Source organism: Podarcis vaucheri (genome assembly GCF_965113315.1).
Source record: "Podarcis vaucheri genome assembly, chromosome: 12".
NCBI classification, from domain to species: Eukaryota; Metazoa; Chordata; class Lepidosauria; order Squamata; family Lacertidae; genus Podarcis; species Podarcis vaucheri.
This window is the reverse complement of record NC_138750.1, coordinates 61855333-61873264: the sequence shown is the minus strand read 5'-3', so window position 1 is coordinate 61873264 and position 17932 is coordinate 61855333. Positions and strand designations below refer to the sequence as shown.

Here is a 17932-nt window from a genome sequence, read left to right as displayed (position 1 = left end):
AAGGATTAGCGGATTAGCGCTATTAGTGGCTTTTATTGGCTTTTAGCGGCTTTTAGCGGCTTATCTGCTTATCGGATCAGCTGATAAGCAGTTTAGCGGCTTAGAAAAGGGGGGGAGGGGGGAAAACCCGCAGGAACTCGCAAGACATTGTCGTCTTGCAAAGCAAGCCCATAGGAAATTCGTTTTGCGAAGCACCTCCAAAACGGAAAACTCTTTCGTCTAGCGAGTTTCCCGTCTTGCGAGGCATTTGTCTTGCGGGGCACCACTGTATATGGGGGAACCCACAAAGAGGATTCGAGCACCAAGAGCCCTCTCCCCTGCCATACCTGATATGACAATGCAAGTGTCCTTTGCCCGGCGCTTCATGGCCTTGTAAGCTGCGTCGGCCACCGCAAAGAGGTGGGGCGGTCTCTCGTAGAGCTCGCGGCCACGATACTGCTCAATCACATCTTTCCCGTAAAGCGCCGTTTGCTTGTAGGGGTTCACAGAGACCACCACCTCGCCTATGTACGTGTAGATCCTCCCTTTCTCGAACCTTGGAGAAGCCAGAGGAGCACAGTTAGGAGGGCATGCCTGATGATCGTCTTCCAAAGCAACCACTCTCTTCCCAACTTAAAAATGGAAAGCGTAATGCTGGTGGTCAACAAAAGAGGTTTTGTGATGGCCTGGGACTGGGGCTCGGACTCGGAACCAGAGGCGTCCCAGTCCGCACCGGATCCTTTGCCTCGGGCATCATCTGAACCAAGTCAGGGGCCTGATCCTGAAGAGTCCCAGTCTGCACAGGTTCCCCTGCAACAAGCACCAGCTGGGCCGAGTCAGGGGCCTGATCCTGCCCTGGCTCCAGATGTGGGGATGACCTCGTTGCCTCCAGCTGGGCCATCACTTACAGCTGCTCCACTACCAGTTGGGTCATGGGAGGCTGAGGCGGCCTCTGGGTCTGGTAACCCACTAACATCTCCCGTATTTTCTCCTGCATAAGACGCCCCCATGTATGTGATGACCCCTATTTTTTTAGGCCAAAATTAAGAAATAATTAATTGCAACATTCCGTGTATAAGACGACCCCCAATTTTAAACTTAAAAAATGGGGGGGGGGGAATATAGTCTTATACACAGAAAAATACAGTATAGTGGTACCTCGGGTTAAATACTTAATTCGTTCTCGAGGTCCGTTCTTAACCTGAAACTGTTCTTAACCTGAAGTACCACTTTAGCTAATGGGGCCTCCCGCTGCTGCTGTGCCGCCGGAGCACAATTTCTGTTCTCACCCTGAAGCAAAGTTCTTAACCTGAAGCAATATTTCTGGGTTAGCAGAGTCTGTAACCTGAAGCGTATGTAACCCGAGGTACCACTGTATTTCTCTTTTATCTTATATTTGGGAAATGTAAATCCAGTTTTTCCCCCTTTTATTTTTTTGGGGGGCCCGCAAGACAGTAGAGCCCTAAGCTACAGCTTGTTTAGCTTATATGTAAATCCGGCACTGGCCGTGCCCCCATAGAGTGCCAAACCCGCTATAATTCTGCAAGCTGAATTTGCAAGAATGCGACTGGATCCCACCTGCCAAAGAGTGACAGACCGGAAGTGGCCAATCCCTGCCTTTCCTCTGTCCGCCCCCAACACAGCGCCACCTACAATGGGTCCCTTTGCCCTGCCTCTCCCCTCTGGGCACCCCTGGGCACTAGCTGCCTGCAGGGGCTACAGAAACAAAAGTCTGCTCCCCTGTCTGTCAAGGGCAAAAGTCTGCTCTGAAGTTGAGAAACCAACGCCTTCCCGTAAACAGAAGAAGAACGGCAGCTTGCAGGAAACTCCTAGGGTGCGTCAAACCGAGAACAGGAAGGGGGACTAACCACAGAGGCCAGGTTGGAGGACAGAAGATGGGCAGAACCATCTTCGCCTCAGCCGCCTCCTGCAATGCAAGGACTGATGCTCTGCCTTAGAGCGATGCCCCTTCTCCGGCGTACACAACCGTTGTGCAATAAAAACAAGGACACAAGCTGCAACAGCCAGGCTCAGATGTGCTAATGTGGCCAACATGTGCGTCCCACAGCTGTGTGAGCCAGGCAGCAAGAAAATAAGGACATAAGAACATAAGGAGAATAACACCAGTGCAGATAGGGAGAATGTCTAAAACTGCTTCAAATGTATGCTGGAAATGGAAGGAAAAAGAAGGGACTTTTAACCCTATGTGGTGGGACTGTAGTAAGATTTTTTTTAAAAATGGGAAATGATAAACAATGAGTTGAAGAAAATGTTCCAATTGACATTTGTAAAGAAAGCCGGAAGCATTTTCGTGAGGGATTGTAGGAAAAGACCTGCCAAGGAAACTGAAAAACATTTTTTATGCACGCGACAATGGCGGCAAGAGTCTTGATAGCACAAGGATGGAAGAACGAGGAAATCCCGACCAAAGAACTGTGGCAAGAGAAACTGATGGATTACGCAGAACTGGTGGAAACTGACACACGAACTGCATGATAAGGACAACTGTGACTTTAAAGAAGAATGGGAACCTTTCACAAAGTACTTAAAGAAACAACAAAATGAACTGGACTCCTTGGCAGGTTTTGAATAAACATACACAAACTTTTTATTGGTAACATATAGATAGATAGATAGATAGATAGATAGATAGATAGATAGATAGATAGATAGATAGATAGATAGATAGATAGATGATAGATAGATAGATAGATAGATGATAGATATAGAGATAGAGATAGAGATAGAAATAAAGATAGAGATAGAGATAGAGATAGAGATAGAGATAGAGATAGAGATAGAGATAGAGATAGAGATAGAGATAGAGATATATAAATTAAGGATCTTTACAATTTTAAAGCATGCAGAGAATAACGTGCTGAGAAATCAGAGAGAGGAGCTGAGGGAAGTCTGGGGGTGGGTGGGTGGTTTATTTTTCTTTTTTAGGGGGGAGGGGGAAAATGGGGGGGAATGCAGATGATGTATTTATGATAAATTGTTATGTTGAAATCCCTAATTAAAAATATTTTAAAAATAAAATAAATATAAATATAAATATAAGATAGCTGCTTATTTCTTTGACATCTGCTGGGAGGGCGTTCCACAGGGCGGGCGCCACCACCGAGAAGGCCCTCTGCCTGGTTCCCTGTAACCTCGCTTCTTGCAATGAGGGAACCGCCAGAAGGCCCTCGGAGCTGGACCTCAGTGTCCGGGCAGAATGATGGGGGTGGAGATATAATGGGAAACCCGCAAGCAGCATTTGAATGCAAGAGAACTCGCCCGTCATGTGATTTCCAGAAACTCGTATCAGAAGCTTTGTTGCTTCCAAATGCAAGACCCTCCAAGTGTCCCTATTTTCCAGGGACAGTCCCGGAGTTACAGAAGCTGTCCCGTGTTCTGATTTTATCCGGCAATGTCCCACTTTTCCTTAGGGTGTCCCTATTTTCATTGGAGAAATGTTGGACGGTTATGCAACCCCCAAGACAAGGAGATAAGGAAGTTTACAACCTTTAGAAGACATCTGAAGGCAGCTTTGCATAGGGATATTTTGTAATATTTAATGTTTTGTTACCTTTTTATATCTGTTGGAAGCTGCCCCGAGTGGCTAGGGCCACTTTAAATCGCCATGGCTTTCCCTAAAGAATTCTGAGAGTTGCAGTTTGCTAGTTAAAACTCTGGTTTTCCCAGTAGTGATGTATGGAAGTGAGAGCTGGACCATCAAGAAGGCTGATTGCCGAAGAATGGATGCTTTTGAATTCTGGTGCTGGAGGAGACTCTTGAGAGTCCCATGGACTGCAAGAAGACCAAACCTATCCATTCTTAAGGAAATCAGCCCTGAGTGCTCTCTGGAAGGACAGATCCTGAAGCTGAGGCTCCAATCCTTTGGCCACCTCAGGAGAAGAGAAGACTCCCTGGAAAGACCCTGGTGCTGGGAAAGATGGAGGGCACAAGGAGAAGGGGATGACAGAGGACGAGATGGTGGGACAGTGTTCTCGAAGCTACCAGCATGAGTTTGACCAAACTGCGGGAGGCAGTGGAAGACAGGAGTGCCTGGCGTGCTCTGGTCCAGGGGGTCACGAAGAGGCGGACACGACTAAATGACTAAGGATGCTGAGAGCACAGTCTCCAATTGCCACGAAAACGCCGGAACCTTCACGCAAACCCTTAAGCCATCACAGCTTCTCACTTTGTCACGCAAAGTCCTGAATTCCCAACTGCAAAGGCTTTGCTTCCACCCACTAAAAAAACCAGCCACCCTCCAATCTTCCTCTGCCTTTTCATCCATCGCTCCTTCCGTCTTCTGACCAGGGAGGGAGAGAAGCGGCAAACTGCTTTGAATTTCTTTTTTTCTTTTTTTAAATGATATTTATTAATGTTTCACAAACAATAAAAACCAATTCCAACATTTAAACTACAAAAGCAAAAAATAAAATAAAAAATACACAGTAGAAAAACAGTTGATAGAAGAAAGAAAAGAAAAATAAAGAATAAAGAGTAAAGACAAAGAAAAATATCAAAGTTCAGGGCTAAAAACAAAAAAGATTAATATTTTCAAATCTTATATTTTCTTCACTAGTTTCTTGACCTCCTCACACCTCCCATTTTGTATTCCAATTCAAATATTAAATTCAGCAAATCCTTACCCTCTAACATTTATCCTTACTCCATGTATTAACCTATTATTATAAATATCCATTTCCAATTATCAATCCCTATTTACATTTTCTTAAGCATCTCTTTACCAGTACCACTTATTTTCAATCAAACGTCATTTCAACATTCCTTAATTTTACAGTGCTTCTGCAGGTAATCTTTAAATTTCTTCCAGTCTTCCTCCACCGACTCTGCTTTGAGTTTCTCATTTCTACAAGCTGCTCAGCAATATCACGTGTGACAAGGAGGGTCTGCTCTGTGTCCAAAACTCTTCGGTTCCTACCCAGTTTCTTTGTATTTCTGCCTCGCTTTTTGTCGCCAGTTTCATTTGGGAACCTGAAGTCACCGCCACCACCTGTGTGTGTGTAGCAGGCATTCCTTCTTTGGCACCCAAAATGCACCATTAACCTTTGGAACTCACTTTCACAAGATGTGGCAACAGCCACTGGCTCAGGTGACTTGAAAGAATATGAGACTAATAATAATAATAATAATAATAATAATAATAATAATTTTTTATTTATACCCCGCCCTTCCCGGTTCAGAAAACCGGGCTCAGGGCGGCTAACAACAAATTTAAAACACTTAATTGGTGCAACAAAAAAACCAGCATAAAATACAGTATAAAACGTGAATATCAATAAATTCAGAATTCAAAAATCAGTTTAGGGGGAAATCTATCCAATAAACATTAGATGATCCCCAGGGCTAGCTGGCTGAATTGGTCCCACTTGGGCCAGCGAGGAGACCAGGGGAGAATTAGCTGTGGGGTCTCAGAGTGGGTATCTTCATAAAAAGGGGAGGGGGAGGGAAGGAAGGGGAATAAAAGATCAGGCTAAGTTCTAATTGAAAGCCAGGCGGAATAGCTCTGTCTTACAGGCCCTGTGGAAGGAAGTTCAATCCTGCAGGGCCCTGGTCTCCTGGGACAGAGCATTCCACCAGGTCGGAGCCACCACTGAGAAGGCCCTGGCCCTGGCGGAGGATACTCTGACTTCCTTAGGGCCCGGGACCCCTAAACTATGATTATTCATGGACCTTAAGGTCCTCTGCTGGGCAGACCAGGAGAGGCGGTCCCGTAAATACGGGGCCCCTAAGCCACAAACGTCTGGGCTGTCCTTTCAGTGGCTGGTAGCAATGATGGTAGCTATATGGAAATCATATTTAGATTTGGAAGTGATGACGGCACTAAATCTGAACCAGGGTTCAGATCCCTGCTTGAAGTTCAGCGGCCGGCCTTGGGCCAGTCATCATCTCTCTGCCAGGGCTACCTCGCCAGGTTGTTGTGAAGATAAAATGGGGGGAGGCTGGCAGAACCTCATAGCACACGCTGAGCTCATTGCAGGAAAGATGGAGTATTTGATATTGATGATGATGATGATGATGATGATGATGATAATAATAATAATAATAATAATAATAATAATAATAATAATAATAATTTACTTATTATTTATACCCCGCCCATCTGGCTGAGTCTCTCCAGCCACTCTGGGCGGCTCCCAATCAAGTGTTAAAAACAATACAGCATTAAATATTCAGATGTCTTTTAAAGATAGGATAGCTGCTTATTTCCTTCACATCTGAAGGGAGGGTGTTTCACAGGGCAGGAGCCACCACCGAGAAGGCCCTCTGCTTGGTTCCCCGTAGCCTCACTTCTCGCAGTGAGGGACCCGCCAGAAGGCCCTCAGAGCTGGACCTCAGCGTCTGGGCAGAACGATGGGGGTGGAGACGCTCCTTCAGGGATACTGGGCCTTTGAGGCTGTTTAGGGCTTTCAAGGTCAGCACCAACACTTTGAACTGTGCTCGGAAACGTACTGGGAGCCAATGCAGATCTCTCAGAACTGGTGTTATGTGCTCTTAGCGCCCAGTCCCCAGTCTAGCTGCCGCATTCTGGATTAGTTGTAGTTTCTGGGTCACCTTCAAAGGTAGCCCCACGTAGAGCGCATTGCAGTAGTCCAAGCGGGAGACAACCTAAGCATGCACCACTCTGGCGAGACAGTCTGCAGAAAGGTAGGGTCTCATTCTGCGTACCAGATGGAGCTGGTAGACAGCTGCCCTGGACACAGAATTGGCCTGCGCCTCCATGGATAGCTGTGAGTCCAGAATGACTCCCAGGCTGCGCACCTGGTCCTTCAGGGGCACAGTGACCCCATTCAGGACCAGGGAATCCCCCACCCCCGCCCACCCCCTGTCCCCCAAAAACAGTACTGCTGTCTTGTCAGGATTCAACCTCAATCTGTTAGCCGCCATCCATCCTCCAACCACCTCCAGACACTCACACAGGACCTTCACCGCCTTCACTGGTTCTGATTTAAAGGAGAGGTAGATTACCCGTCAGCTGTGGGAAATCAAAGAGCTGTGGAGCTGGAGGGGACAACAGTGGTCATCTAGCCTGACCCGCCTGCAACACAGCAGTCGCAGCTAAATGGCTGTGGCTGGCCACTCTGGGAAATGGGAAGCCAGCCTTAGACCTGATCCAGCAGCTCTCTTCCTGAGTCTCCTCTTCAGTCTCTTGCCAGCGACCCTCCCTAGCCATATCCTGAGGCGGTGAGTCCCACAGGCCCCACACAACTGACCCCCGGCCCCGCCATCTTTTGCAACCCTCGGGACTTCCAGGTTGTTACCTCAGCTTCAGGTTCTCCATGAAGTCTTCCATGGTGACCTGGTCTAGGAGGACAAAATCAGCCTTCCCAAACTCCAGGCTTTCTTGTTCGGCCATGATCTGCCGCGTGAAGGGTGGAGATGAGGAGAGGGAGAGAAAGAGAGAGGCTTGTGGGGCCGCTGGATCCCACCACTGGCAGACTGAAAGCAAATGACTCAAGTCGCCGCTTCCTTCAGAGAGGCGAGGGTGGAGACCTGTGGTTAGCTGGGACTTTTGAGACACTTGCGTTTCCGCTCGCTCGGGTGTCGTCGTGCATGAAAAAAGAATTGCGCCCTTGCAAACCCATAGACCAAACTCACACGAAGGATGACTAAGGAGAAGGGGTGCCACCAGAGGTTTATTTTTATTTTTAATTTTAATTGATGGAGCAATTAAAAGACTTTTAGGGACAGTGTCCTAGCAGGACGACCTATGAGAAGACACAGCCTCTCCCTTGCTCTGCCCATTTTGAAAGAGATACTTGCACCCTCCGCGGCTTGATTTTGCAGCACTCGCTCGGCCACCCCGACATTCAGCGCTGGCCTGTGGCTAGTGATGTAATTTCCTCCCTTCTGGGAGACACCTTTGCACAAGAAAGTGCTTCTAGCTCGGATCAGAGAGTCCTAAACCATCCCTGCTGAATCAGCCGGCAGAAGCAGCCGCCCTCTGGGGCTGAGCTTTATTACACAGTTACTATATGACTTAAGTTATAAGTTAAGGGTGGTGCTGTGGCCTAAACCACTGAGCCTAGGACTTGCCAACCAGAAGGTCGGCAGTTCGAATCCCCGCGACGGGGGGGATTGCTCGGTCCCTGCTCCTGCCAACCAAGCAGTTTGAAAGGACATCAAAGTGCAAGTAGATAATCTAATAGGTACAGCTGCGGCAGGAAGGTAAACGGCGTTCCCGTGCGCTGGTTTGCCAGAAGAGGCTTAGTCATGCTGGCCGCATGACCCGGAAGCTGTCTGCGGACAAACGCCGGCTCCCTCAGCCAATAAAGCGAGATGAGCGCCACAACCCCAGTCGGCCACGACTGGACCTAATGGTCAGGGGTCCTTTTACCTATATGACTTAAGTTACATCCAGTTTGGCTGCCTCAAAGAACTGCAGCCAATTATTGAGCGGGGATAGTTGTAGGCAGCAGAGACTTCCTTGCTAGGCTACTCCCAAATTCTGCAAATGCGACCCTATACATGCCAGAACGGCTCCCTCCTCATTTTCCTTCCACCAGCAGATGAAGACTGTTTTATTCCAGCAAGCCTGTGCGAAGGAAAGGGCTTTAATAGGGCTGTGTTGCTCCTATTATTTGCATTTTCATCATTTGTTCCCAGATTGCTTTAATTCTATTTGATTTAATTCATTAACTATTGCACTTTTTTGTTTTTCGCTTTGTGCATTTTTCCCTGTGTCGTTTTACTTTGTTTATGCCGCCTTGAGACTGGGGAAAACGTGGGGTGTAAGTAAACATACAGCTATAATAATATACTCCTTTGCTACAAGTGACTTTTGCAGATTTTGAATAAGTGGTGCAATAAGGTTGTGATCCAATTTTGCACGTCTGAACAGCTTGGAAAGGGAGCCCCAACTAACGAGAGGGCGATGGGGAACCTACCACCAGGCAAAATGTGCCCATGGTCCTAAAATTCCCCACAATCGCTGCAGGAGTGAGTTCCACAGTTTAACTATGGGCTGCATTTAAAAAAAAAAACTGTTTTGTGTGTCCTGAATTTATTCCTGCCGCTTTCCTCGGTCCATCAGACCTTCACCCTCCAGCTTCTAAACAACTGCGCCTTCCCTCTTTGCAGCTAACTAGTCCAGTAGATAAAAGCAGGTGGAAAAAAATGGCAAATGTTTTTCAGGGTGAGCGAATTTCCTTCTTCCTTCGAATAGAGGAAGTGGCGAGGCAAGCAAACACACACTCAGGAAACAGCTTAGTAAGATGCCCGATTACCTGCCCGCACCCCGATGCCCAGAGCTCAGCCCAGAAGCCCTTTGCAAAAGCACTTCCTTTTCAGAGCAGAGGAAAAAAGCCAAACCCCGCCCTCCCACAAGAGACAAAACGCCGCACGATTTACTGTATTTGCTTATTTATTAAAAGAATCTTGCGCTGTGACCAGAGACTTCCTCTTTCAGGTTTTGTCACCCAGCGAAATGACTCAGAACGGGATGGGTGAGCCGGGGGAAAGTGCAACGCCACACCCATGGGTTAAACGCAACAGCTGGCTGGTCGGGGTCAGGTATTAAGGCAACAGCAGTTGTCCAGCAGGGATGGTCACTTATCCTAGCAGCTGCACTGCTCTGCTCAGCACCTCTTTCTCCAGGGATCTGGAAGACAAAACAGGCAGGAGCTTTAAAATCTGCACAGTAATGCTGAAAGATCTAGCTGAGAAAGAAGAAGAGAAGAGTTTGGATTTGATATCCCGCTTTATCACTACCTTAAGGAGTCTCAAAGTGGCTAACAATCTCCTTTCCCTTCCTCTCCCACAATAGTAATAATTAATTAACAATAATTATTATTATTATTATTTATACCCTGCCCATCTAGCTGGGTTTCCCCAGCCACTCTGGGTGGCTTCCAACAGAACATTAAAATACAGTAATGCATCAGACATTAAAAGCTTCCCTCAACAGGGCTGCCTTCAGATGTCTTCTAAAAATCTGGTAGTTGTTTTTCTCTTTGACATCTGCTGGGAGGGCGTTCCACAGGGCAGGTGCCACCACCGAGAAGGCCCTCTGCCTGGTTTACTGTAACTTGGCTTCTCCCAGTGAGGGAACCGCCAGAAGGCCCTCGGCGCTGGACCTCAGTGTCCAGGCAGAACGATGGGGGTGGAGACGCTCCTTCAGGTATACAGGACTGAGGCTGTTTAGGGCTTTCAAGGTAGCACCAACACTTTGAATTGTGCTCGGAAACGTACTGGGAGCCAAGACCGGTGTTATGTGGTCTCGGCGGCAGCTCCCAGTCCCCAGTCTAGCTGCCGCATTCTGGATTAGTTGTAGTTTCTGGGTCACCTTCAAAGGGAGCCCCATGTAGAGTGCATTGCAGGAGTCCAAGCGAGAGATTGCATGAAGCACTATAGCGAGACAATCTGTGGGCAGGGAGGGTCTCATCCTGCGTACCAGATGGGGCTGGTAGACAGCTGTCCTGGACACAGTATTGACTTGCACCTCCATGGACAGCTTTGAGTCCAGAATGACTCCCAGGCTGTGCACCTGGTCCTTCAGGGGCACAGCTACCCCATTCAGGATCTCAGGAGTCCTCGCTTTTGCCACCCCTCTGAAACGACTGTCAACCCAAGCCTCTCCAAATCCAAACGCAAAGTCTGAGCAGATGCACTCCCTACTCAGAAGCAAATTCCACTCGGTTCAAATGAATGCACCCAGGAAAGCAACTAAAGAAAGATTCTCTCGTCCAACAAAAGCACCCATTCAAAACAAAAAGGGTTTTGCTAGTTTGCTTTTTGAAAGAGATGTATAAACTCGTTTTCATTTCCACTGGCAACAGATTTCCAGATTAGACAGCCCTGCGGCTGACGAGATCCCTTAAGACTGACTGCAAGACGGTTTTAAAAGTCTCAGTGCCCCCAGCTTGCCCTGTTCTCACTGCAGCAGCTGCTCCTTCTTTGGCACCCGATTCTCCTGGGAAACGCTTGTCTGAGATTTCTATAACCTCACCCCGAAGACAGAGCAGAGGGAGGCCTCAAACGTCACAGATTTGCTCTTGCAAGCGCTACAGGAATGATCAGGGTCACGGGTATGACCGAGCCACGCTGGAAGGCTTGCGGGAGAAGAATGAGAAGGCAAAGACAGGCACACAACCTCTGTCCCAAGAGCTGCTGTTAGGTCAGTATTCTTCGACATGAAGAATCCCCATCTGCCTTAGGCTAGGGGTGAGGCAGCAAAGGACCTCCAGCTGCTATCAAACTCCCATCAGCCCCCAGACAACATGGCCACTGCTCAGGAATGCTGGTGCTGTAAATAAAAATATGCCCTTTTCCCTTATGGGGTATCCAAGAGCCCATATAGAGTCCTTACGAAGGTTCCCTATTGGTAGGAGAAAATAACAGAGGCCAACCAGAGAATATTGAGAAGCAAAGCAGCTCATAAGCCTGATCTTTATTGATCTGTTGCAACAGGGTGCTCGCCTCACACGCAGGAAAGGAGGAAGACACACAAAAATGTGCAAGGCCTTATAAAGACTTTTGAAATTCCCATCCTGTAGATCAAGACCACCCCCAGAAACATTATACATACATCACAGAAGGGGTGTAACCTAAGACCACCCCTCAGATACATCACAGAAAAGGTGGTCTTAAAACAGAAATTTCAATATTGTTTTTCTCTTCTCCTTGTTTATTTCCTGTCTGGCAAGTTACTTGATTGGATTGCCTGAGGAGCCTGGCCAGTCTTTTGTAATGATAAAGCTCACACCCTATTCAAACACAGACATACCCTTAAGACAGGATTTGTGAAGGAAAAGACAATGGGGAGGCTTTTCCATTTTGACCTTGCAGAGAAAACATTTGGTCAGTTTAGGAATCAAAATGGTTCCAGGTCGGTCTTCCTGTGCTGATCTATGTATGTGCGGTTATGAACATTACCATATATCTAAGACCATAAAATTCCTATCACAGTGGGATATGTAGTGCAAACATAACTGGAAAGGCAGAGGACCACCAGCCTTATTGTACAGACGCAGAAGCTTCAAGCTTTTGTAATAAGAATTCTAAGGTCTTAAGATCTGTAATAAATGTTCATAAACGTACCAAGCAAACACGGTGGGGAAAAACCTTCCTTGTCACAGGAATTTAGTAATCACCATTTCAAAGGGTGACAGAACACCAGGAAAGGCAACCAGGTAAGGATTTATCAGATAACCTGGCAGACAGGAAAAACAACATTCAAATTTCTGTTGTAGACCACCTTTTCCATGATGTAAGTATGATGTATCTGGGGGGTGGTTTTGGGTTACACCCCTTCTGTGATGTAAGTATGATATATGGAGGGATGGTCTGGAGCTCCAGGGCAGGGAATTTCAAATGTCTATATATATAAGGCCTTGCGCGCCATTGTTCTGGGTTCCTCCTCCTTTCCTGCGTGTGAGTGAGAGAGGACCCTGTTGCAACAGATCAATAAAGATCAGGCTTACTAGCTGCTTTGCTTCTCAATATTCTCTGGTTGGCCTCTGTTATTTTCTTCGACCAATGGAGAACCTGCAAAGGACTCTATAAGGGCTCTTGGATACCCCAGAAGGGAATAAGGGCAGATTTTTATTGTTTACAACACTTTCTTAACTGGAAAATCTTGCACCATCTTGGGAGACTGGACAGTTGCAGCCAGACCAACGCAACCTGCCACTGGAAAGCCCCAGAGATCAAGGGTTATTTATTAAATTTGTGTTCTGCCATAAAGACCTGCAGGTTTTAGGGCGGCTCACAACATAAACAAGCTACGAAGCAGCTTCAATGAGTTCTCAGAGCCAAGGCGGGATTTAGACACATCAAGAAAGGGTTTCAGAAAAAATGACCTTTATAATGAGAAATCAGGTTGGCAAAAACAAAACGCCACAGCGCCATCTGGTGCCACGGTGCTGTATCGCATATAAAACGTTTACCAATCTAGCAGAGTCCCAAGAGCAAATTGTTCACCTTTCGCCGAGTTGAAACACTGTTCAGAACTGGGACTCAAGCCCGTCAAGTGGGTCAATTGCCAGGCGGTGTGGTCTGAGGTCACTAGGGAAGGATCCACTTCACTCAGCGCTGCTGGATCCAACGTGATTCGAACTCACATCCTGAACTAAATAGAGACAGAGAAATGAATGGCTCTCATTGGAACTGAGGAAGGGTGTGTGGAGCTATCAAGTTCCTTTTTAACTCCCTCGCCTTCTGACAGGAGCGAGACAGCAGTAAATAACACTGATCAAGTTGGAGTTAACTTTTTATTACCAAAAACAGGATCCGCACAGGAGTGCCTAATGAGCACAGCGACTCATCTCCGGCAGTCCTGCCTCCATGAAGCAGCTGCGGAAACTGAAGGTCCCTGCCTCACCACAAATTCCCCTCCTCTCCCGGGTTTTCCCCAAACAATCAGAGACTGCGCCTGCACGAAGCTAACTTCTCCTCTGCCCTCATCACGCCTCTCCTGGTTCTGGGATACCAGGGGTGAGGAGTGAAGCGGGAAGCCTGCAACTCAGCAGCCTGCCAGGAAAGGGCTTGGCCGAGATTTCTATAACCTCCCTCCGAAGTCGGGGCAGAGGGAGGCCTCAAACCATCTCACAACTGCTCTGGCAAGCACTGCAGGAATGATCAGGGTCACAGCACAGACCCAGCCATGCTGGAAGGCTTGCGAGGAGAAACGGGCGGCCCATATTTCAGAGCCGTTTTGAGCAGAAGACTTACAGCCTGGCAACTTCGTCAGGAAGCCCAAATGGATTTTCTTGTAAGCATGCGGAACATCGCCGTCTTCTTAGCCAAGTTCCTCTCTAAATGACAGCATCACAAAGGGAATCTGCAAAGAGGAGGGGGACAAAAATAATATAGAATGGTTCAGCATTCCCTATTCATGTGTTTAGAAAACTGTTGCGAGTTTTAATCTGTTTCTAGCCTACCGTTCTTCTTTTAACTTTGCAAGTCTTAAATTATTGTTGCTAATTCTTATTACAGTCGTACTTCGGCTCCCGAACTCCTCGGGAGTCGAACGTTCTGGCTCCCAAACGATCGAAAAGTGGAAGCGAGTGTTTTGGTTTTTGAACGTTCTTTTGGAACCTGAACATCTGACGGGGCTTCTGATTAAATCAGAAGCTGTGCTTTGGAAGTCGAAAGGACTTCCTGAACGGATTTTGTCCGACTTCCGAGGTACGACTGTATTTCGTTGCTTTATTTTTTTTGTAAACCGCTTTGAGGGTTCAGGGTGTTTTTTTTTAACAAAATCAAGCAAGCAGTATGTGAAATTTACGAAATAAATAAATGCCCCCTTTTCGTTGTGTTACTATTTAGACCTAGTGCAACAGGCAAGGGAAGAACTCAGCAGCACAGAACCCTCCTAGACTGAAAGGCCCGCAATCTTGCTACAACAACCTCCCCAACATTTTGCCACTCAGAGCACGCTGGACTCCCACCAGCAAGACCACATTGTCTAGACCTGCTGAGTGGCGCTGACTTGGACTCATGGGCATTGGAGATCAACATCTTCTGGTGGGACAATAGGTCGGGAAAGGTTGTCTTACGAGTGCAGCCCGATCTTTGCTTTCGAGGTCTCTATCCTTTGCACCGGAGGTTAAGAAATGAAAGTTCTGGATCAAATGCACCAACAATGGACAGTTATGATGTGCACGGTGCAGGTCTCTCTCTCTGGCCTAGTACAGTGGCCGCTTGGGTTGCAAACGTGATCCGTACAAGAGGCACATTCGCAACCCGCAGCACCGCGTCTGCGCACGTGCGGGTCGCGATTCAGCACTTCTGCGCATAGCACAATTTAGTGGTTCTGCGCATGCGTCAAAACCCAGAAGTTACCCGTATCTGGTACTTCTGGGTTCAGTGCGGTGCAGTGCGCAACCTAAAGCGTCTGTAACCCAAGATACGACTGTACTGTTTTCTGCTAAGCAGTGTCTGACATCAGGCAGACGCCAGGTGTGTTTGCGACTGGGAATTGTCAGATTGTGAGCAATTTAAGAAGTCCAGTTACCATGTATGTGACTGAGATTCAGGGTTAACATTGCTTGGTACTGGAGGCTCAGGAGGAGAAATACCTTCCAGCCCAGCTCCTGAGTCGGATAAGATTGCTGCTTTGCCTCCCTCCCCCACCCCAGAGATGCAAGTTCAAATCTAGTATAACACACACACACACACACACACACACACAGAGGTATCTGCAAATATTATGGTTTTGGCCACTATTGCCGGGGCTGAGCCCCTTTTATGTTTGTGGTATCCAACTGCTATTAGATACTGAGTGAATCCAGAAAATGATTAGGGTGAAAGGAGAGTAAAGTCAAGATAGAAGAAGAGATTAAATAATGAAATGTGTTTAAGCTAGTTGGAAAAATAAAATAGTGTAACAAGAACGGCTGGAAGCCAAGTCACTTGGTGGGTGTCCGTGTGGGGCAGGTGTGCAGGTATGTACCGTATAGGTAGGTATTATATAGGTAGGTAGTATATAGAGCAATGTAGGTATGTTTTATGTTATGAAAATAAGGTAGTGTGTTGTGTATGTGTATTGTATAAATGTATACATATGTGTTTTATATGTTAATAAATGTTTCATATGTTAATAAAATGTAAATAAAATAAAAAGAATTGCTATTAGAAATGTGATATTAACGACGTGTCCCTGATACGAATTGTCTATTAGTTCTTGCGCTTCGGGGGGGGGGGGGGCGACACAAATAGAAAGTGCGACTGGAAAAAAGCACAACTAGACGGTCTGTTGTGGGGCTTGTGACCTAGGTTTCAGGAGTCATCTGGTGAATATCCAAGTTTCCAACAGTGCTGCTAATGGTGTTAAACCAGGGTAGCAAAACCCACAGCATGTAAGACTACATACACGCCTGCATTTAAAGCACATGACTTCCCCCCCAAAAAAGAACTGTGGGAACTATAGTTCACCCCATCACAGAACAACAGTTCCCAGGATTCTCTGGGGGGAGTCATGTGCTTTAAACATATGGTGCAGCCGCAGCCAAAGACCAATGTGTTGTGGTGATATAGCAAAGAATAAACTAAGTAACAGAACAGCTTCGAAGCTCATACGATGTTCTTGAAATACAACTTTTTCTATCCGCTATCCTGAGATGCGCTGCACGGATTGTTGTTCCTACATCTTTTCAGAGAAACTCTTTGTTACCTCTGCAAGGTAGCGTTGATTTCCCCAGCTCCCGAAGGCTCCTCCAGTCCACCATTTTGTCGCCGCAGGAGCCAATCGGACGCCTCCAGCAAGCAGGACACCAGCACGGCTGTTCCTAACAAAGAAAAGCAAAGGAGGTGAGGAATTGGAAAGATCACTGGTGAATGCAGCGCAAGGCTTTGGGTCCAAGACCACGGTACAAAACGGAAGGAGAACTTTGTGACTCACCACAATCTTCCTTCCAGGGCATTGGGAGAATGCGCAGGAAAATAAAAGTAAAAGCCGATTCGAAAAGGCTGTTTCTGAAACCACGAGGAGAAGCAGGACTAAGATGTGGAGATTTTTGCTTTATTTTTTTTGAATAATATTTTTTATTAAATTTTAACAAGAAAAAAGGTTACAAAGAACAACAACAAAAAGACATAACAACAAACAATAAAGACAGAAAAACACCAAAGCCAAACATTCCACATAAAAACAGGAACAAAAAAGAAAAAAAATACAAATAGAAATCCCTCCCTTTAATTTCTACCATTCTTTTACTTATTTTCCTGACTTCCTCTCACCTCCCTCTTTGTATTCCATTTAAAAATTTATTCAGCAAATTCATACCCTCTTATCTTACCTTTAATTATATGTCCTCATATAATATTACTTCATATTTTCATTGTGGAGATTTTTGCTTTAGAGATCCAGAACCGTGGGGAGCTCCTAAAAATTAATAAATATAATTTGGTCTTTTTTTATTTTAGTTTTTTTATTTTAATTGGAGTATTATGATTGGATATATTAATTGGATGTTTTTGATTGGAAAATCAATAAAAATGTCTTTTTTAACAAACGAAAACGCTGTTTCTAAGCACCCCTGGCCCTCATTTTCCCAAAAGAGTCAAGTTTCTAGTCCACACCACGTGCATTCCAGTCTACAGCTGAGAAAGCATGCATTTTCCTAACGCCCAAAGGGAAAACAGGCTCGAAAATGCAGCAGAGGAAAATCAACATATAAAGAAACCAGACCCGACAGCTAAACTACAACTCCCAGCATCCCCCATTCCTCCTCATATATGTAGACTAGAGAGAAAGGGCCGCGCTGCTTTCTGGGAACTGTAGTCCACCCAGGAAACAAGGCCCAACACAACAGCCCATTGAGCACCGAGACTCAACAAACCCGGGTTAAAGGCCGCATCCCCACAAGACACCAGAGACTAAAGTACCTACCTGCACCCCTCCAGCCCGCGGACTGGACTCGGTCGCCGCGGATGGCGACAGATCCCTTTTCCAGGCGGCCCAGAAGCAGAAACCGCCATCTGCTTCGCTCTGCTTCGTAAGACCCGCCTCCTCCGTGCGTGTGACGCCACCGCGTCAAAACCCCGCCTCCTCCTTCCCCGAAGTCTCTCCTTCGCCCCCTAGCGGCTCACAGTCCTTACGGTTTGCGAGCCTCTCTCTCTATGGATGGCTTCAATAGAACTGCAATGGCGCCGCTCGCCGGCAGGTGGCGGCAATGGGTCTCGCCTCGCGCGGAGTGGGCGGGGCAGAGGAGCAAAGGGGATGCAGTCTAACTGGTTCTCTACAGCGACTTTCGGCCGTCAATTGTAGTTGGTGGGAATCCGGATTAAGAAGAGCAGTGGCGTAGCGTGGGTTGTCAGCACCCGGGGCAAGGCAAATAATTTGTGCCCCCTAACCCGTGGATCTTAGCGCTACAAGCGCCCCCCCAGATGTTGCGCCCGGTGCGGCTGGCCCCCCCCTGCACCCCCCACGCCACGCCACTGAAGAAGAGTGGAAATATAGAGAAATTCATATAGAGTGGAAAAGCCTTGTGGCACC

At 47.0% G+C, this 17932-nt stretch overlaps 1 protein-coding gene and 1 long non-coding RNA gene across 4 annotated transcripts in view; both read right to left on the bottom strand.

The window, feature by feature from the left end:
* MYO1G (myosin IG) overlaps positions 1-7490 on the bottom strand; it is a 94296-nt gene extending 86806 nt beyond the window's left edge. The window contains exons 1-2 of one of the 2 annotated variants that reach the window (XM_082192208.1): positions 7257-7490; positions 327-535 (exon numbers count right to left, since the gene is read on the bottom strand). In XM_082192208.1, the coding sequence (XP_082048334.1) occupies positions 327-535; positions 7257-7351 (304 nt within the window). In that variant the 5' untranslated portion in view covers positions 7352-7490. Of the gene's footprint in view, positions 1-326; positions 536-1557; positions 1776-7256 lie in introns of those variants that run through there. The other variant, XM_082192209.1, reaches the window with a different exon arrangement.
* Positions 7491-8361: 871 nt separating this feature from the next.
* On the bottom strand, positions 8362-17530 carry LOC309515074. Of its 2 annotated transcripts, XR_014212233.1 has the most exons (6): positions 17327-17530; positions 16109-16223; positions 13666-13774; positions 12916-13063; positions 9037-9595; positions 8362-8959 (listed from the first exon to the last, which is right to left on the bottom strand). It is a non-coding gene; the product is annotated as an uncharacterized lncRNA (long non-coding RNA). The 2 variants fall into 2 exon arrangements; XR_014212234.1 differs by lacking the exon at positions 8362-8959 and having other exon boundaries at positions 9341-9595; positions 12882-13063; positions 17327-17494.
* Positions 17531-17932: the final 402 nt, after the last annotated feature.